General features: G+C 35.8%; 1 protein-coding gene across 1 annotated transcript in view; it reads left to right on the top strand.

Moving 5' to 3' along the window:
* snd1 (staphylococcal nuclease and tudor domain containing 1) overlaps positions 1–22,476 on the top strand; it is a 305,771-nt gene that overhangs the window by 63,165 nt on the left and 220,130 nt on the right. Inside the window, exons 13-14 of the mRNA XM_015352232.2 lie at positions 9,689–9,799; positions 13,747–13,819. Of these exons, the coding sequence (XP_015207718.1) occupies positions 9,689–9,799; positions 13,747–13,819 (184 nt within the window). The remainder of the gene's footprint in view (positions 1–9,688; positions 9,800–13,746; positions 13,820–22,476) is intronic.

The following is a 22,476-nucleotide window of genomic DNA, read 5'->3' as shown; positions in this document are numbered from 1 at the left end:
TCATACATATGACATGAACAGTACTTTTAATAACTTTCGATTATTTCCTAATTTGTGTAAATAAGATGGGGGGAGCCTTTTAAGACCTTGAAACCCTGTTAGCTATATTTTATTTCATCTTGAAGTTACCAAGGGTAGAAACTTGGATAATTGACTCTTTCACAATTGTAGGATAATTGCTCAAGAGAAGCTTTGAATGATTAATCTTGACAATACACATATTTAACTAAGAACTTATCATACACTTGATTTCAAGTGAAATTGTTTCTGCTCAAGATGGTTAATTTTAGATATCCATATGGTCTGTACCTGTCTGATCATGATATCTACATTAACTCTTTTTTCAAATATATTATGTACAATGTATTTACACATTTTATGACTAAATTCAATTAGAAGCAGAGCTTCTTCAGAGATAAGTGAATGTAATAGATATGAAATCTGTGGAGAATGCATGGCACGTTTAATGATATTTCTCTTGAAGAGCAGAACAGATTTATCTAGTCAAAGACTAGAAGGCAGTAGCCCGAATAGTAAAATCAATTAAGGAAAAAAACAAGGAGAAAGGAACCACTTAATAAAATTATTTAAAAGAAATGGGATCCAGTTACAGAAAAGCAAGGTAATACATTGCAAGCACAGGTAAAAGGCATATAAGATTGGCCAAGACAAAGTAGAACTATTGTAACAGGGACAGTAATAGTTCCTTTCAATATTTTAGTAGCAAAACTAATACACATACTAGTACCACTTAAGCTAAATATCCAATATATTAATATGTTCTGCCAATTGTACTCCGAGAAACAAGATACTGTTCATAGGTCATTAAACAAAACTCTTTGTGCAAGACAGGGGTAGTATCTGTAGACTTGAAAATTGCTCTTGTACTGCCCATCCATCAAAATGATGACAAAACCGAACCAAGTAATTACGAATCAGTAGGCTTTACTTCTACTACATGCAAGGTTAAAGGCATAAGATTCTAAGGGATAGCACAAAAATAGATTCTAAAACAATTTTTTGAAAAAGGTAGGGGTGTTCGGCTAAAATGACTAAAATGTAGAGGTTTCTGAACAACCAGCAACAATCATGGTCTCACATCTTTTTAACAAAAGGCTTCTAATCTTCCTTATAAAAGTAATTCTCAAGTTGCTGGCAGTGTGTATTCAAGGTAATATGTGTGCAAATACTCAGAACTAGTTTATGGACCAAAAACTGTACAGATAAATTAAATTATCTGATTAGGGTGATGTAAATTGCAGAGTACCATACAGATTTGTATGAGGACCACTGCTCTTTCCAATTTAGAGTGCCCTTCAGATTTTATTCATACTCTATTGAAATTGGAACAAACAATCAACAACAAAATTCAATGTAAAAATTACTTGTTCAAAGAATTGTTCATTGTTCAAAATTCAGTGAATAAAAAACATTGCTAAAAAAAAGTTATTTTTAGTACTATCATAAGTCCCAGGGATATTTGTCTTTATTCATTTACGCTTCATCTTTTTTGTCCAAAAGCTCCCATTTTGTTTCATCTGACTGTTAAATATGGTTCTCCAATTGTCATTAATATGTAGTCTATCCAATTTAAGTTTTTGTGGTTTGTCCAAAGTAGAGGCATCTTCCTTGTATGCTAGCTTTGAATGCCACATTCATGTTGGTGATGTTTAAAGGTAGTTTTTGACATTTTGTATTCTGAAAATGCCGGTTTGTGTGGGAGATCTTCAGCTGTTGCCTTGAGATTTACAGTTGATTCCCAAACCACTTGTTTCACAGTCTGTGGTGATGTGATACATTTGCTTCCTTTTCCTAGTAGGCTTTTTCTGGCGGAAAGCTGTAGTGGAAGTCAGTTCTTTGTGGTTACATTTATAGCTATCTCCCGAAGTGTAGAGATCAATGACCATTTGCCTGCAGTCTTCAGAGAGCATGGTGTTGCATGCCAATAATGAGGTCTTCTGGGTGTACCTCCATTTCTTCCCCAAGAAAACAGACTTTAGAGGCTTCTAAGTCTGAGAGTCCCAGAAAATTCCACTACTCTTCCAAATTCTCGTATGTTATGGTACATTTCTTGCCTTTTATTTAAAGGTATGCTTAGAGCTGTAAATAGATTACTCTTCTTTTTTCTGGAATTTAATTTACATCAAATGACTTTTCTCTGTACAGTGCTATTGCTATTAATGTACAATTTTTAGATTTTTATTAAACAAGGCAGATTATGCAATCTGTAGTGCTGATTTTTTTCTTTTTATCATAGAGTATATGGAAAAAATCTGAAAGGCACTTTATATTCATATTCTGGATTCTTGTATAGTTCGTAAAAATAGTTAAGTTTGCAGATGATACACAAATAGACTAGAAAGCAGCAAATTTTAACGAGTTAAAATTCGTGTAGGTAAAAAACTTGCAGCTGACATTGTAGGCAAGGGCTTGAAGCGATCTTTAGTTACAAAATGGAAAACATTGAACTTGAAGAAACTAATATAAGAGAACATAGTAGCTGATGTTGCCACATTAATTACATCTTCTATGTAAGGTATGGAAGCAAAAAAGGCAAATAGAATAATAGTAGGTAAGTAGAGGATATATCGGTAAAATCTTCATAGTAACACCTTTAGAAAATTGTGTGCAATAGGGAATCAGTCCTGAGAGTAAAAACTAGATGCAGTTCAAGCCTTAAAGGAATGTTCTACACTGACAGGCTGAAAGACGTAAACCCCTTACTCTTGAATCATAAGGTAGAAGACCATTAGTATAAGCACAATACTCAAAGTTAATCCTATGGACTCATCAGTAAAAACTATTCAGGAGACACAAGTGGAAAGTACATGGAAATACATTTAACACCCAGAACAGGGTGCTTCCCAGCCATGTTGTAGCATCTGCAAATTCTGCCTTTTTTTAAGGAGTGGCTTGATGAGGTCCTTGGAGAGATGGAAGAGAAGCTTTATTTATTTATATAGATGCTTATTCTGCAGCAAAATATTTTTTCAGCTATGTTTAATTTTTTACCGTGGATCATAATTGTATATCAAAGTATAAAATTCTTGTAACCTACTGTCTTTATATAAAATGCATGCTCTAAAAAGACTGGCAATAAGATTCAACCACAGCCACAACTCAGTTGTAAGTATGAATTGCATACATGAAGTGTTTATTCAAATTCCTCTCCCTGTTTTGCAAAACGTAGTTATCCTGCACCTCTGACTTGTGTGCTTTGAGGATGGATAAATCTAATTATGACTTGGTCCAAATATTTTTTACATTAGTGCCAAATGAGTGTTGAAATGAAAGAAAAAACAGATCTGCAAGTTGGATTTTTATTTTTTTTCAGCATTCAATCTGTGAAAATTGTGGCTGAGTTATTCACTGCACTAAATTTTTAGTGAGTTTAATTCCACACACAAGTCAGGTACTATTACATGCTTTTGTTTGTGTGGGGTTGCTTTGTTACCTTGCAATGAATGGAGATGGATAGGATGCTTGGCATTCTGTTCACATAGGGGAGGCAAGACAAAATCACCCTCAACAACATTTCTGGTGTGTGCAACTCCAAATTCAAAGTGTCAATACTTGAAGTGTTTTTTCTTGGTAGCAGTTATTTCATTAGTTGGTCTGACTTCCAAATTGGAAAGTAGTGTCTTGCCTCAGTTTTGCACAAGCTCGTTTTTTTTTTCACCCGTTGAAGGAATGTAATTTTCTGGGAGGGGGATATTCTGTCCTCTCCCATTTTCCCTGTTGTGCAGAGAAAAAAACATTTCCAACTTTTTTAGCACACTGTAGATCTTCGGTGTTGGTCAATCAGTAAGTCCTGAAACCTACTGAATTAAAGCTCAAACAGACTTGAATATTAACCATCTCCATATATACTGGGTCCTCTCTTTGGTTCTACTAACTTCTTTCCACCTAATTAAAAATGTATGTTATCTGTAAAACCACTGCAGACAAGTACCTAATGCTGTCTATGTGATAGTATGTATCCTGGTCTTTAATGTGATTTGTGCAGAGAATGGTACTGAATGTGCAATGACTACTGCAGAAACTAGTGTAGATGTGATATATAAAAATATCTTGTATACTGAACTCAAATTGTTCAGAGATTTCTTCTGAACTAAACTTTATATGAATTTTCTGCTAATATAGGAATTACAGAAATTTCTAAATTTTCAGACTTTATTTTTTACTTTATTTGCAATTCATTACTGTCAGTGAAAGGTTGTTAAACTATTTTTGTCAGTTCACGCTCTGAATGAAACATACAGAGTATTTGCTGATCCGTTTTATTAAGTTTTTTTTCTATACCCTAAAGCAACAGGAGCTTAATATTGGGGAAATTTGACCTCTGCCGCAAAATGCATTACTGGCATACATATTTTAAAAACATTTAGTATTTTATAAATGTAAATTGAAAGCTGCCATTTAAAATAGCATGGATGTTATTAAAAAGGAGGCATGGGAAAACCTGTACTTGGGAAACAGTGGTTTTATATCTATCATTAATAGGGGATGACTGAATTGTACTCCTAGTGCCCTTTAGAGAAAACACTGTGCAATGCAATTTGTTTATCTTGAAGCACTCTCTTGTCTGTATCTCTCTACACTAGCTTAAGTGTTTGAATATATGTGGCTGATAGCTGATTTTTAAAACCAGTGAACAGATTAGTATGTAAAAAGGAAAGCAATTACATCAGATGTGCACTCTAGCATGAGACATCTTTTCAAATTAATAATTCTGATTTTCAGTGTCATTTTATATATAAATGACACTCCTTGCAGGGATGTACACCCCCAGCAATTTGGAAATGACTAAGCAGTATTTGACTATTGCAAATGTATATGCTTGATTGTAAGTACTAATGGACCTATTAATTTGGTCAGCCTTACTGAAAGTCTTATGCAAGACCTGTTAAATTACAGATTATTGAAGCATACAGATGTGTGATGCTCTTTGTTACATCTCGGTATCTGATTGCAGACCATTTCTTTTCTTGTAGTGTCAGACGTTTCCTCATCTGTGCTTTTAAAGCCAGAATCATAGTTTTTACCACAGCTTGATTACGTTTGTTTATTTTATTCTATGTTTATGAGTTAAGCATTTTGAAAGCATAAAACAAAAAATAGTTTAAAAAGAGTTTCAATAGAGCTGTTACATGTGGATGTTCTGACAAATTCTCTCAGCTACAATAAAGATTTAGTTATTTTATCGGTACTGGCAGTGTTCAAGATTTATGATACTGGACATAGCCCTCTTCATGCAATTCATTAGCTGTTATTCCATGTCTATTTTCCATTACACTTTGAAAAACCAAAACATCTGATCACCCTCAAATGCATGAAACCCCCAAATTATAAAGCATCTTTCTGAGGCAATGCTACAATCACCATTACATCTTGCATTCACTACCATTATCAAACATTGAATAGTTTGAATGTTATACAACATTGTTAGGTCCTCTGAACTGTGTAGCACTTGAGAGAACATGCTGAGTGTCTTTTTCCTCACGTTCTCTATGGTATAATGATGAAGTGCATTCCATAAAGTCTGCAGGTAATCAGATTGAATACAGTTGGAAATAACTAGATTATCTGTGTTCTGCGAGGCCTGGAAACAGCATCAGTCATAATTCAAGGCTGCTTTATGCAATGTTAGAAATGCATATTGCTCCAAACTGATTGGTGCTGAATATCATAATCCAGGACATCATTTTAATGTGTTCAATAGTTTTTGTCAGCCTCCCTCTGTTCCTCCTTTTGCCTCTTAAGCAGAGACTGAAATGTGCAATGTCTTTTTTTTTCTGGAAAATTCTTTCCTTTAGGTCAAACGCTTCTGTTTTCTAGGTTAGGGTGCTAACATACTGCTCCCTCTAAACATATTGGGACAAGCTGTATTCATGATGAGGCTATCAAAAGTGATAAGTACAATGTTTTATGTTTGTGTAATTCCATTTCTACATTTGTTTACAACAGAAACATACAATACCTCATGGTCCTCCCAGTGATTTCAAGTGACCATAAGCGTTGGGAGACCTTCACTGTGTAAACTGATTATTTTAAAAGTCATTATTTGTTTGCATATCCCTTTGAAGAAATATGGGCACAGTTTAAAATGCATACTCACTGTAGAGTGATTTGGTTAGTTTGATTTTCCACCTTTTCTCCAAATGAAGTGCTTCTTGCATTGACTGCTGCATGATGTCATGCCACCCTATTTACTACTGCAAGAGTGGACAGTGTTTAACTTAAGAATTCATTCTTCCGCTGCCATTTTTAGTAATATCCGTAAGAACAAGTGAGCAAGACCCAGAGATGACCATGCATGCCCAGGTCATGACTTTACCTCCACTATACTTCAGAATTTTCTCTGAATCACAGAGGTGAACCCGCCATGTTAAACCAAGATAAATTTTGTCCAAAGTATGGATAGACTAAAGTGTGAAGAAAAGGGGATTACAAGTCTTTCAAGGGACATCACATCTGTGAAGTATGGTGGATGTAATGTCATGCAGGGCTGCCTCTGGGCCTGGCTCACTTGCCTTTATTGGTGATTGATTGTGATTGAACACAAATATAAATTACTTTACTGAAAATCTAAAATATATCGGGCCAGTAAAGTCAAAACCTTTTTGGAGGTCACTGTTGTGTTCAAAATTAAGCCAAAATGTCTTTGTTCTAGAGCTGTCTTTCCAGTCTTGTTAATATTTTTTTGTGTTTTGCTGTGGTTCCTTCTTTCTATAGGCAGCTTTTAAGACCATTGCTGAATATTCCTCATGCTGAAGAGCATTGGCCCTCTATTTCAAAATTGTATAATGCTGTTTTGGTATAATGTGGTATTTATTAGCTGAAAATGTGAAAAGGGGTAAAGTATCTTGAAGTTTAAGTATCTTTAAGTGGGAGTTTCCACAATAAGGTAGAGGTGAGCTCTGCTGGGGGAGTTCTCTTGTGGGTTCCAGGGAGGAAGGTGCTCTGGTCCTTTTGTAATGGGCACTGTAGGAATGCAGTTTGGTCTTTTGTTGCAACTGTCTGCTGCCTTATAAACGAGGACTCTTTTTTTGTATCTTTTTGATGGTGAATTTGTTTAATTTGGCACCTATTGAGAACTGAATCCTGGTGACTGTGCTGGGGAAGGGCGAGCCTGTGACAATCTGGTGTGTAATGAGTTGTCATATTTCAATCCATATCCTGTCCAAAGCACAGCAGAGAAATGATCTTATTTAGGGTTTCAGATACTATAATGGTTATGTATTCTGGATCCTAGGCCATGCTTGTGTTTTCTGTTCCACATGTTGCCTTCGCCGGCTGATTAGAAATCTTCTTAAATGCCAGAAAGGTTCAGTTGAAATTACTGACACCAGTTTCTGCTAGTTGGAATCTTATTTGTGGGATTGGATCAAGTTAGTGTCAACATCCTCTAATGTACTGAAAATAATTTGCAAATGTATACTACCTACTTTCATACCTTGTTCAGTAGATGATAGTTAGCCATTGTGCCACAAACCAGGTTGGGATCTGTGTATCAAAGCTGTGGATTTCTTTGCCTGTATTAGTACAAATCACCTTAGTATTTTAAAAACATAACAAATTAATATTTTATGCATGATCAGTTAAAAGAATCTGATTTATTGTAAATGTATTTCATATTTCCAAATGTAAGGCATGTCTTTTTCTGCCTTAGCTTTTCGGTTCTGTTATATTTTATGGAGCTGGTGCTTTGCTTTTTACATCTGACTAGGAAAGTTGTTGGTTAATGCTGTTCTGGATTTGGAATTTTGTCGTTCATCACTTATATGAGTAGATGTTGGATCTCTTTTATAGATTTGCAGTTTTAACAGGGTTGTTTGCTGTTCTTTGCCGACACCTCTGAAAAACGTATTGCCAATTAAAAAAAAAATTCAACACTTGGCATGTTATTAAAGGCTCAAGTTAAATCTTCAGTGGTGAAATTAGAATGTTTTTTCGTGAGTCTTCAGTTTTTAAAGCTGTTTACGTTTTCATTTTAGTCCATATGGCAGTTCTTAGAACTGCCTTATGGAATATCGTTCCCATTTACTCATCAAATGTGAATCTTAACTTTGGATTATTTAGTTCCCAATCAGTGAAGTTCATTTTCTGAATATAATGCAGATATTGCGGAAGTCTGGTACAAGACAAAGTTATGTAGCCATATTGTTGAAGCACATACACTTAGCTGCTAGCAACCTAATAGTATGGATAGGCTGAATGAACTCATTTGTAACATATGGAACCTCTTATTTCTTATCCCCTGTCCACATTGTACCTCTGCTACCTTAATCACTGATAGTGACAAAGTTGTTGTGATTTCATCACCTTGCAAAATATTTTTGGTTCAAGAATTGCTTTATTTTGGGTATAATTGCTCTGAATATGTAGATGTATTACAGCAGTCTTAACAATTCTGACAATTTAATGATTTAGAAATGTTTTACAGAAATATGCTATGCTATTTAAAGTTAAAATGACTCAACACTTTGTTGGCCTTGGGGTTTAAATGCTTCTCATCATTTGCATACAATTTTTCTTTTCTCTAAAAATTAATTCTAATAGTGGCGCTCAGTAGCCATTTTATCTTCCCTCTGTTGTGAGCAGAGTGTGTTAAGAAATCTGAAATTTAAAATGCAGTGCTCAGTTCCTTAATGCAGTGAACGCTGCTATTGACAGGGCCTCACTGCAGCGAACAAAACCTTACTGAACACCTCATAGCTTCCTATGTTTTTGCTTTTCATTTTTGCACTTTGAATTTCTAAGACGTTTTAAGTAGTGGATAGTTAAAGAGGTAAATAAAAGTAACAGTAATCTGACCTTTGAGGGCTGGATTTGCTAGTATACATAAAAAAAAACAAATACAATTTCCTGAATGCAGCACTGTATTTTGCAGCATGTCCTGGGAGCTGTTCTAGAAAATTAAGGAATTTAATTTGTGCGTTACTCAGCATGGCTAATATTCAGGGCTTTGTTTCCTAAATTAGAATTGCTTAAGTATTTTCTTCATTACTTTTCGGTTTCATTTCCTCCCCCCCCCCCACAGAAATAAGACATTTTATCCTAAGTGCAGGTGAAGACTTTAAAGTTAGTTTTATTCAATATGTAGTGGAATATAAAATCCATTTTTTACTTGAGCATTGGCTAAACCAGAACCTAAGACAGCGGAGACTGGATGGTTAAACACTGTTCCCCGAGCTGTGGGGGCATCACACAATGAATGTGGAATTGCATCCATGGAGTGAAAATAAGGACTGTTGTAAAATAACTAGTCTTGAGGTGGTGGTTGTCTGCTTGGTTTTTTAGTTTCAACTTTTTTTTGTTGGAACGTAAAATTGAATCGCACTCAATGACTGTGAAAATAAGATTCTTGGAGAAGAACACCTTCCCCCCCTTTCTGTTGTGCCATGATTGTGATCGCAAAAGTTGATAACCCTGTTCCAATAGACCCACTGAGCAAGCAATGGGTTATGAGGCTTGTACTTGTTGGCATTGCTCTCATCTGCTATTATAAAACAGTCATTGGAATCCCAGGTTATGACCATATGATAGAGCTGGGATTTGCCAGGCTGTATAATATATGTAAATCTATATGCTATAAAGACCAAAACTGCCAGAACCACCAATTTTGGGTGGTGTCGAGATTTTTTTTTGCCTTGTGCTCCATTGTTTTTATCTGCTTTATTTGCAGTAACATTGCAGAGGCTCTTGTTAGTAAAGGACTGGCTACAGTGATCCGGTATCGTCAAGATGATGATCAGAGGTCATCACACTACGATGAACTGCTTGCTGCAGAGGCAAGGTAAGAACCTATACTGCCTTGACAGAAAATTGAACTCATTGCGCTGCCACAGATGACAGAAACTGCTTGTGTGAAATGAAACTGCTTTCTTCTGGGTTTAAATCTGGACTGAATTGCGGTAGTGCTGGATCCAACAACCAGCTTATTTTGTGTGTTGTTAATTAACAGATTTCCCTAATGCCACTGTACTTTTTCTTTTTAAGAGACTGATATAAACCTAAGATTTAAAGTACTGTATAAAAGTTTCACCAAGATGCTGTGGGATAGAATGGTGTTGTTCATTCTGTTAAATCATTTGATTCATTGATCTTTCAAGATCAATGAATTGTGATACTGTACATACGTTCCCTGTATTTTATACATTTCCTTTCCCCAGATTTGTTTCATAATCTGTCAGATTTTTTAATATAAGACATTTTACTGTTACAGTTATGTACATTCATGTATAGGACAGAGTATAACAAGCTGTTGCATTTCTAATTTAAAAAATCCACTTTTCAGTGACTTTTTTTGGGTGATTGTTAACTATGTAAATTAACATATAGTGTAGATTTTTTATACTACTGTAGATCTTTACAGTTTCTGTAATTCTTCCCCACAATTTTAATGCCGTCTCCACATGTTATGATGACCCTGTGCAAACTGGCGGATTTCTTTGTCTCAAATCTCGCATTCTCACACCACCCTTATGTGGAAATGCAAATTAAATTAGAGGTTCATAGTTAAGCACTGTTAATGATATTGCTATGAAACTTTTACATGTTTCAGCAATGTTAGCTGTAATATATGCTTGATAAGATAATTATTTCTAAACTAAGTAAGTCTCTCTGAAGATGTTTATTGTGAATTCTTAACACTTTGTATCGCTAAGTCAACTAGTTGCAAGCTTTATATTAAGGTTTGTGCTAGATGTATTTTAAAAATCAGATATTTTGGAATCCTTTTTTGTGCACAATGCACAAGGGGGGGCTTTTAATCAAAGTACTATGATCAATATGAAGTGCTGAATGTTTGGGGCTGATGCATATTGCTGTACTGTCAAATCCCTAATTATTATTTGCTTGTTTCAGTTTAATTGTTTGGGGCTGGGATATGCCTGTAGTAAATGTTAAGACTCTTGTCTTCTTTTTGCACCTCTGCCCCCTGAGTAGGAATTTCCAAAGGGTGAAGAGAAGTGTTTGTAGAGGCAAAAGTGATGTGCACATGCATGAAAGACAAAAGGTTCCCTGCTTTTAATCACGTCACCATGATACTATTTCTCATAGAGGTCAGGTGCCCTGAGTGTTGCAGCGAGAGGGCACTCAGCTTGACTGTACAAGCACTGTCTGACAGGATAAATCTGCGATTGGTCCAGAACTGGTTCACTACATGACAAGATCATCAGATTCAGTGAGCTAATGAAGGGAACCCTTGACCATGGGTGATGACAGAATTGGGCACCAACGAAAATCCATAAACCCAATCACAAGCCCATCAGGCTTCTCTACAGTTGTAGCCTGATGTCTCCAGCTGGCATGACTGCTGATTTTGCATAGACATTGACTATAACCTCCTGGTTAATTAGCAAAATGTTATTAATCCTGCTTCTCTATTTCTTGAAAAGTAGAGAGCTGGAGCATACAGAAGCAACCATGAAAGGTTTTCTGAAGTCTGTAAAAACATTATTGCTTTAATGGTGGTACTGTAATGGTGTTAAGGGCCTTTTGATAGCGGTTTCAGTAGAAGGCTTCTTGTAAATGATCTCATTGCACAGTATAACGCATTATGAAGTCCACATTCCAGTTTTATGGTTCAAAACATTAGTGTATAGGTCTTATGCAGGTTTTGACAAAGAATACTTCGTTTTCTAACTTTTAAGTTGCAAAATAGATCTTGAAAGTACTTGAAAATTGAAGTTTTATTGAAGTGGTTTGAAAGTAATTGAATTTGTGATTATGTGTAACAATCTGTTGAAGGATTTTGGAAATTATAACTTCTTTAACTCATTCCCTGCTTGCTGGTGAATGTTCCACCTATCAGCAGCAATGATTCTGTAGATGAATGCAATTAACTGCTTTCCTAGGTCTTAGTACTTAGCTGTTTTGGTTCTTATTCTTATTATTCTTATTGCTTTTTGGGTATATACCCTATATATACAGGGTTATATTAAATCATTTTTGTATACCTTAATTGTGCGTTAATTTGTTATTATTGGATTATTGGCTCATTATTATTTCCCTCAGATTGATTTAATACAATCAATGTTGTAACCAGTACCGTCAACTAATAAGGTGTTTTGATCAGAAATGAAGAATGGGAGCAATATTGCCAGACTGTCCTTTGTTTGTGACTGGACTGAAAAATGTGAACCCATTCATGTATTTTTAAGTGATATTGGATTTGCCTGCCTTCATTTCCTGTGACTCTTGAACTTTGTCAAATGTCCCGAATGCTTAACTGTTGTCGTAGCCAAAACATAGCTAAGGAAACCAATCTTTATTTCATCTTTTGAATCAAGTATAGAATTAAATTTTGTTTTGTAGTGTGAATATTGAATGTTGGCTTTCCAAGTAGAAAAGCACAGGATCTGTGAAGGCAGTCAGGCACCTCTGTTAACCCAAAATTCTCTTTAAATTAGCAAGGACATTTAAATGTTAAATTTAATTATATAGTGATTTTATTTTTTCAAAGATGTGCATGGCATTCTTCGCAAATGTAAGATAAAGGTTTCTGTAATCCAATCCACAGTACCTTTTAAATGGATAATGCATTTTTCCACTTTAATGAAAAACAATTTTCTTCCTACACTTCTTGCTAATGAGTTTAAAAAATATTGTTCATGATCTGAGTAATGTTTCTGCTATAAAGTGTGCAATAGATATTATCACTGCTTACCCTTCAGATGTCATATGCATGTAATAAGACCCTGGGGGCAGTCTAAATTTCACAGTGATTGGACAGGGCAAAATGCAGATTGCCTCATTAATTTGTAAAAATGTAGGGCAAGCATGCAAGTCAGCCATTGGGTCGAACTATGTTATGTGGCTTGTCATTGTGTTATTGATTGTTTGAGAATGCTGCATTATAAAAGTGTAAGTGGGTAATAGTCTCTATGTAGAATGAGGCCATGTAAATGTCTCTGTAATTCTAACATAATGACAGCTGGATGAGTACCTCTCAACAATTTTCATTAGTCAGACCAACTGACTCTTGTGTTAATCAGGTCGACTTACTTTGTTAAATAGCCTACTTACGTTTTCGGAGACTTCTAACGATTTATTTTAATCTTTTAGTAAACTTATTTTTGCATATCTGATGAGGCAGTGTCTCTGGGGGGGGAGCTTGTCACAGAAGAGTCCAGGTTAACATGAAGCAGACAGACCATAGAAAGCTGACATTTTCCTGAATCTGATGTAAATGGTTTTGAATTTGTCCATGTGATACATCAGTAAAAAAACTTTATTTTTCTTGGCTTAAAGTATTAGGTTTCGCTTCAATATTAAGGGGGCATTCTGATATGTTTTTAAGTGTTTGAAGTTTTATAAGCCTGGGCTTTAATTACACTTCTGGAAACAGGCTCATCAGATGTACTGATGTACCAGTTAATGTAATATTGCTTATCTTGCATAAATTAATGGGTTGCATACTGTCCTAAATATTCTTTAATATGAATAGTGATATGAACATATTTGTGAAGACACCTTGATTAACTGCTCCTTGCCACAGGCCTCTATTGCAGTTGGGATGTGTTCTTTGTTAATAACAGATTAACATCTTAAACCCGGATCCTGTTTTTTCTTCATGGCATGATTCACAGATAACCTGGTATCACTTAGCATTATATATGGCATTATGCAAATGTTTTGAACTTTTGCCTACACATCCTCTAATACCTATTGTCCTTTTTGTTTGGTCAAAGTGAATATTGAAAAACTGGTATGATGAACGTGTTTCCTTTCCTTTTTTAGAGCCATTAAGAATGGGAAAGGTTTGCACAGCAAAAAGGAGGTTCCAATCCACCGTGTTGCAGATATTTCTGGGGTAAGGTTCAAATTTCTTTTAGGTACCATTTACAAGCTTAGATTGTCTGCTTAGATTAGGCCTCTGTACATCATGATTGTGAACATTTCCCTGATATCAGCCCTTTTGAGTATGTCTGATGCTTCTAGAGGAAACCACGCCTCCCAGTCATGCTTTCTGTACTGCAATAATTCTTAGAAGGTGCTCCCATTTTTCTGATTTGTAATTTGTAAATTTGCGTGTTGGGTGGAGGGACTTAAATCGGGAAAGAAGAGAACAAAAGTGAACCTCCTCTGCCAAAACTTTTTAAAACTTTTTATTAAACAATAAAAACATTTACAACTACAGTATATTCAATACAAAGTAAAATTTTCAGCTTTCATCTTTCTTTTTTTTACATAATGAACTATTTACATTATGCCGGCATGGATGGGAGATTACAACAAAAAATGCAATCGGCAAAAACACAACAAATAACCAAAAATCTAGACGACACAGTTTCATCCTCTTTCACAGAACACATTTGGGTCTCAATGGGGCCACAAACCCAATCCAGGCATGCCAGCATTTGAGAAAAGGTGATCTTTTCCATTATATAAATCTCCTTCACAACATTGATCTGCTGTTCCAGTGTTGGGGGATCTTTAGTATACCAGCATTTTCTTATGATAGTTTTCTTATTAGCATCTAAAATAATTCCTAGTATATACAATATCTATCTTTAAATTCCATGTTGTCAAAAATAAAATTACCCAAATACAGAACAGAGGATTTAAGTGGTATGTCTAGGCTTGCTATATTAGTAAACGCAAAATGTCCGGTATGAATTTCCAATATTATTGTATTTTCGGGCATGACCAGAATATTTGTGAATGAGTTGCTATTCCTTCTCCACGTGACCTCCAAGATTGTGAACTGCTTCCTTTATGTTTTGCTTGAATTTTGGGGGGAGTCATGTTTTTTCCCCAACAGAAATTTCTCCGAACTTGTGAACTGGTGGGGCTTTTATCATTTTCTTTTTCCCACTTTGTGTTCTGTTGAACCTTTTTTTCATACCTTCAATGTTATTATATAGCGTCTCTGCTGGTACGAAGCTATAAAATATAGAGCATAATAAACTGCTTCAACATGTGGTTGTTTTCCCCAACTATGTAACCAAAACTTTATTTTTCAGATTAATACCAATTGTGGACTTAATGATAATGAACCTATACACAGATAGTCTAAACCTTGTATACTTGATTTCAGTCAACAGCAGCAGGATTTAAGCTTACTGGACTTTACTGATTTCTGGCCTTGAAACAACTGAAGTGTTAAGGAATGATCTTCAGAGCGGGGTGATAAAAGAGCCAACCTAAAGCTGTTCTAAAGATTCTTAGTATCTTAGATACTAAAGCTCTCTGACAATATGACAACTATATGTGCATGAGGAAATGTTTAATTAAAGTGCTTACAATGGATATGTAACATATCTTCTGACAGTTTCTTATTAAGTAAATTGTTCATCTTATTAGATAAATTGTTCAACATATCTATACTCGTGACTGTAACAGTTTGCATGGAGAATGTGAGTTGAGCAGTATGTGTGGTAATTGCTGTCACCCAAGAAAACGAGCACTAATGTTGAACTAGCACTGCTCTGTCACTCCAATTTGAAATCAGTATATTCTTAACATTGCAGTGCTGTCCTTGCAACACAGTGGCTATATCTGTTAAAAATAGTCACCCATGTATTTATATAAATCTCCTGCGATCTTTGAGAGCCAGGAATGAAGTTTTATCTAGCCTCTGATTTAAATGCAAACGGTAAAATGTGAATACAATTTTGAAATGACCAAACATTGAATAAAGCACTCAAGTTATAGAAAAGTGATGCTCAAGTATTAAAATCTTCTTTACTCAGTAATGAGAATCTCAAGAAAATTTTAAATAAAATTGATCAAACCTGGAAAGAGGATTTCTACATGGATTTCTTGCCAATGTGTTTAATTTTTTACAGTGGAAAAACATAACTCCAGAAATCTTCCATTAAAATAAACTGCTTTGTTTTATACATAAATCTATTTTATGATTTCTGAAAGTGATTTTTTGTAAAAAAAACAATCCATACAATGCATTAAGTACATGAATTATTTTATGAAAATAAAATTGTTCTGCAATTATATTAATATCTGCAAGTATGTCTTCTGCAATTTTTATTATGGTTGATATATCAAATATTAATCATGGTAGGGCTGCATACCAAAATGATTATTAGCAGTGTTATTATCAGGGTGAAAGCTAGGCTTGAATGTAAAGTGTGAAATTGACATTTTAACACTCTATTATATTCTCCCATTTTAACACTTCAGTTTTATTTATTCATGTTTTTGAGGGAGCCTTTCTTTTTTTAATATCCAGCAGCTTTACCACCTTATAGCCTGATCTTGTCTGATCTCAGAACGAAAACAAGGCTGGACCTGGTCGGTACTGCAGTTGGACGCCTGAGTTAAAATCAGATTTCTGCTGTGAGTGATGTTGGAGGTCTAGTAGGGTCACTCTTCCATCTGGGCCAGAATTTCCAAGCCAGTGCTACAGTATGGTGACAAGGGGTCATTAAAGATCCCATGGCACTATTTGGATGTCCTGGAAAACTTCCATTGTGGGCCTGTCTATCTGCTGTCCCTATGTTAAGTCAGCTGGTAGTTTCTTTCTTCTCCACTCAATCTTCTGTGTAATGAGAATGCTTATGCAGTTTGTTTTTTGCTAAACATAACATTTTTTTACTGAGGGCAAAGAGCTCTGCCTTTAATTCATCTGTCCACAGAACTCCAGAAGCCTTGTGGATCATCTTTGGCAGCAATGTTCTTTCTGGAGAGCTGTAGTTTTCTCCTTGCTTTCCTTCCATAAACACCATTCTTGTTTGTTCATTTTCTGATAGCTGAGTCATGTACATTTTCTAAAGTAAGAGTGGCTTGCAATATTTTGGATTTTACTCTGGGATTCTTTGCAGCTTTTTTTTTATTTTGTCAGGATGACTGCACCTGGGTAGACTTATTGTGGTCTTCAACACTTTACGTTTCACTGTCTGACAGTGGATTGGTAGAGCCTACAGTTCTTAGAAATGGCTTTATAACCCATTAAAGTGCTTCAGTGACTTTTTTTTCTGAGGTCTCAGATTGAAGCATGACTTATTTCAACACACCTGTGTGGTGAAGATCAAGCTCACAATTGTCTGGTCTTTATATATGGTGGGGCCTTCCAAAGTCAGCCCTCAAGATCTTCCTAATTATTTATGCACCTGATCCTTATTATTCTCTTAATTGAACTAATGAAACTAGGGGTTCACTAATTTTTTACATCCCTTTTTCTTTAATTACTCATTGTTGAAGACATACATCTCATACACCCTTTTGTTTAAAGAGATATTGAATTTGTTACTATAAATCCAATTGGATATTGAAATTAATTGATTTATGAAGGCTGTTAAGTTAAATATATAGTTAAAAGTTCCCATATTTTCCTTTGGTGTTCACAAACGTTTTCATGCTTAGGGCTTGGTTCATATCTTGTTTTTCATGGGAATGCCCTTTAGGTGCATAATTTCACTAATAAATGTAATTAGGTAAAATTGCACATGGTGGCCCTTATCCTTTGTAGTGGTCAAAAAATCCAAATGAACATTTTTCCCCAACACATACAGTATTGCCTTCAATATTCTATATATATCAATATCAGAACAGCATACATTTTAAATAATGTTTTGTTTAATAGATTTGTTAAGAACGTTTTCTGTTGGTGAAAGCTACCCAAACAATTGAAGTTTGAGTTGTGCTAGGATAATATCATGCCTAGTGTTGCTGAACTGTAAGGTAGCAGGCCTCAGTACCATATTCTGATTGTACATTGTCCAGTGACTCATTTCAGTGATGTTTATTTTTGATTAAAACGTTTTTTTCACTTATCAGTTTTGGCTATTAGACATATGTATATGTGGGCACTGGAGCTTCGTCCAGTTATTTAGACCGATTTAAAATAAGTCCTTTCCCCAGGCCGGCCAATCAGATCTGTGGTCTGTGTTGCCTGTATGTAACCTGTAACCTTCAGTATATTGGATATGACATAGTAGGAGTTCCATTCAGTTTCAGACTATTTTTGTATTTTAATCTGTATTTTAAGCCAGTTTCCTATTGGGTCTTATTTAGTTCTCAATATGAAATACATTAGCTTCTTTCAATTTCTAGCACATCACTGAACATGGATATTATATATTTTTCTCCTTATTTCAAATCATGATATTTACGGTGTACTGCATCTGTTCTATAAAATGTTTAAAGCCTTATTGTTTATGAAACATTTATTCAGTTTCTCTAGTCAAGTATCTCTTATTCTTAAAATAAGACCAAACTTTCTTGTTCTATTATATTGTTTGTCACTAGAATAATTGAAACATACAGTATTCTCAGACAGTATATTGAAGATGTAATAGATTTGTGTAAGGGAAGGTGGACCATATTTGTCTGAAACTTTGAGGAGTATAAATTACCTGTCTTGTTTTCTTGTCTGCTTGTATTGATTCTTTTTTGTTGTAGCAGGAACTAACCTCCAGGGTACATGTAGGATGGATAATTTGGAATTTCTAACCATACTTAATTGAATTATTTGAGAAATGGAAAAGTGGACAGACACCTTGGATATCACTAAGCATGACATCAGAAAAATCAGCATTATGCCTTCACTTTTATCCTGTCCTTATCTATGAATGCTGCTGTCAAACAATTTTACCCCATCACAAACTCTCTTGGCATTTCTCATATTTGTCTTGTCATTTCAGGCAAAGATCAAATTTAACCGTTTCAGATTTTTGGGCTGGAGCATTTAGAAAAATGATGATCATTTCATAACATTCTTTTGTTTTATCTCATTGAAGTGCTGAAAGCACAGTATGTGGCTGTGGTCCCCTCCACTTTCACTGACCTTTGCCACTGTACTTGGACTGCATCATCTTGCCGTGTTCCCATATACTCTTGACACTTTTTTCTAAAAGCCGTTTGTAGTTAAAGTTTAAAAATTTGATTGATACTTTTATCTAAAGCGACTTAACATTTTTACACATTTTATAAAGCTGTACATTTTACCAAAGCAATCTTGAGTGAAGTACTTTAATCAAGGGTACAATAACAGTGCCCCAGATAAGATTTGAACCTACAGCCTCCCAGCTATGGGTCCAAATCCCTTATCACTATTAGTCAATCTATTAGTCTATAATGAAATGAGTAACAACACTGTTAGTCACTCCTTGCTTGAATTTGTAATTCAATTTTGCTGACCTTGTTAAGATCAGCATTTTAGTCATGAACATTATTGTAGTAATTTAATCAATATTAAACCCTTGCATATCTGCTAATTTGTAATTTATTTGGAATTATTGTGGTTACCTAATGATTACTGCCTTTGTCTTTTTCTTTTTACTAAAAAAGGAAGTGTAATTCAGATTGTGCTGCAGATGAGGCTGTTAGCTCACAGATCTGGCAGTTCGTTCTCTGAAGTATGCATGTGAAGAAAATGTCCCCTGCTTTTGTTTTGCAGTTGCAAGTGCACCATTTTGTAAAGCATCCTTTATTTGCAATATTTAAGATTGCAACTGTACACTCAGCATCTCATTCATAATCAAATCTTTATTCACCAGAATGACCTGCATCCTTCCTAAGTGGAAAATCAAATTTTGAATTTTGGAAATCTAGCAAGGTTGCCCTTTTAGTGCTTTTAAGTGAATGATGCAGCAAGCCTACTATCATTGAGTTTTGTTAACTAGAGCATCCTCTGTGTATTAAATCCACAAACATATTACAGACTTACCTCACATGTGCCACTTTAGAAATCTCTCTCTGGGGTTCTGTAACACTCTTAACTGAAACATTCTTCTCACTCCTGGAAGTCAGAAGGATAAGTGACTGAAATGCATGCTAAGGGAATTGCTCATTCTTCCCATGGGGGAGCCCAGACACTTCAGACAGAGCACTGTGCTGTTAAGTCTACTTTAAATAACTGTTAAGTAAAATTTCTTATTTTTGTGGTTTTATTTAATTAACATTGAATGGATTTCTTGAAATACTTTAAAGAGCATTTTAGCTGTTGCTTTTAGAAGATATGGTGTGGTTGATCAAATGATAATATTATGCAGAGAAGCAAAAGAAACTGTAATAGATCACTGGATTTTTTTGTAGTAGGGTGTCTTGATATTGAACAGCAATGATATAGTAAATTCATTATGCTGGTTAACTTAGATCATGAACAGAGGGTGTATCGTGAATGTCGCTGGCTGGTTGCATGTTTGGCCACTGTTAGAACTAGTTTGCAGGATTTTGCAACATTTCCCCCATGGAGACTAGCTAGGCAAGAAGTCTTGGAACCTCCTTTCAACTTAAAATTTCCTTACACTTATATAGCCCTTTTCTGGACACTCCATTTAATGCTCTTTACAAGTAATGGAGACTCCCCTCCACCACCACCAGTGTGCAGCCCCCACCTGGATGATGTGATGGCAACCATAGCGCACCAGTATGTTCACCTCACACCAGCTATCCGTGGGGATGAGAACAGAGTGATGAAGCCAGTTCACAGATGGGGATTATTAGGAGGCCATGACTGGTAAAGGCCAAAAGGAACTTTGGCCAGGACACTGGGGTGAAACCCCTATTCTTTACAAGAAACACCCTGGGGTTTTTAATGACCACAGAGTCAGGGCCTGGGTTTTATGTCTCACCTGAATCTGAAGGACGGCACCTTTTCACACTATAGTTTCCCACTACTGGCCCCACTAACACCACTTCCAGCAGCAGCCTTAGTTTTGTTTCTCATCCAGGTCCTGACCAGGGTCACACCTGCTTAGCTTCAGTGAGTTGTCAGTTGTGAGCTGCAGGGTGATATGGTTGCTGGCTCACTCATCCTTGTGCTGCTCATTTAAAAACGTCCTTCTTGTGAGACGAGATGAGGCCTTTATAGGGTACTCCCTACTCTTCAGACCTGAGCCCCACTGAACATTTGTCACATGAACCTAAATGGTGTCAGGCACCTAAAGCTAGTGAACAGACGCTCCAAGAGGAATGAAACAGAATCTATGAAGACAGTATTATACTATTCCTGATTATTCTCTGCATTTATTACAGTTGGAATTGACTTTTCCATTTATGCTTGCAATTCCATCATTCTTGCGATTTTTAATCTGCTTTGTTTTATCGATCTATCAAATATGAATTTAACCTGTGTTTTCTGAAAACGTTTGCTTCGGAATACTTTAAAAACATTTGAATCATTACCCTCCTGTCCTCTTTGTAGCATTTTTTATTATTAACTTGAAGTCTTAATTCAAATGCAACATTACTGGCGTTGAACTTGTTAAGTCACCAAAGATCAGCGAGCAGTCTCTAATCCAGTTGACTTCTGTGCCTCTTTTTAAGCTTTTGACACTTATCAGCTGCTATTGCCATGCTGCTGAACCCAGAAAGGTTGGAGTTAAGCTTGGCTACGTCTGCTTGGCTTCATTGGGTATCTTCTCAATAAACATTGCTGTGAAAAGAGTAAATAATCCCTAGATGAATGAGTAATATACAGGGGGATCCACAAATCTACATAGTGTGTCAGCTGAAAGCTTTGCTTTTTCAAGCAAGTAACATAGGTCTGTTTTTATTTCCTACTCTGATTGTGCCACTTAAATGTAATTAGCTCCCTATGAGGGATGGTTCTAAACAGCCAGTAGATGTTCTGCTCTCTCAGTACTCCAATATGAGTCTGTGAAACACTTTTTGTAATAGTTTCCACTGGAATTTACAGTGTTTGCATATTCCATTGACCACAGCAAAGACTTCTAGTGAAAAATACTTTGAATTTGCAAAAAGTTCAAATACAGAGGTCTTTCAGGACAGTGCAGCAGCTGTAGAATATTTACACCCTACACACACATTTATAACCCCTCAGCTTCTGGTTGAGCGTATGCAACTTTTACTGCACATTATGATTTCTAGAGGAGCATTTCATAACCAAGTGTGTGCCCCTGATCCTATACTGGGCTTCATTCATTAGTGAATGGAGGATAGATAAAAGGCCTTTTGACAAGGTAGGGGTGGTTTAGTCTGTGCCGCAGAATATGATTATGGATTAGCTGTGCTGAGGTGATGCTTACTCTTATCCCTGTTTGTAGTTGAAAATCTATATGTCCTTGATTTCTGCTCTTTGTGGTGGCACATGCTCCCACGCTAATCATGTTTGTACTCAGAAATACCATTGTCAGTGTAAACAATGAATGCTCATGTCCTTCACACGAGGGGATTGTGAATGATGCCCTTGTCCAGGGTGTAAAGGATTTATTTTTCTAAACCCATTACAAGGTAGGGGGTAATTTTTTTCCCGTTTCCTGTAGCCCATTGAGTGCATTTAAACAAACATTCTAAGTTCCATTGATTTAAGCCTGACAAATGTTTAAAGAAAATAACTGTAATGGATGTGGGACATTAACTTTGCACTGTACAGGGTTAATCGTAAGCATGTTTGAAGTTGAGGAAACCCCAAAATGGCAAAGTGTTTTTTTTTTTTATAAGAGTGATCACTTTATTGGCCATATGCAGTTTCTTATATTAGGAATTTATCTTTTTGCCTACCACAACTTGCTCTCCGTGAGAGACGCGGACAGGGAGAGAAGC

The sequence above is a fragment of the Lepisosteus oculatus genome, chromosome 7, assembly GCF_040954835.1.
Source record: "Lepisosteus oculatus isolate fLepOcu1 chromosome 7, fLepOcu1.hap2, whole genome shotgun sequence".
NCBI lineage: Eukaryota > Metazoa > Chordata > Actinopteri > Semionotiformes > Lepisosteidae > Lepisosteus > Lepisosteus oculatus.
The sequence above is the reverse complement of the archived record's forward strand: the minus strand, read 5'-3'. Positions and strand labels throughout refer to the sequence as shown.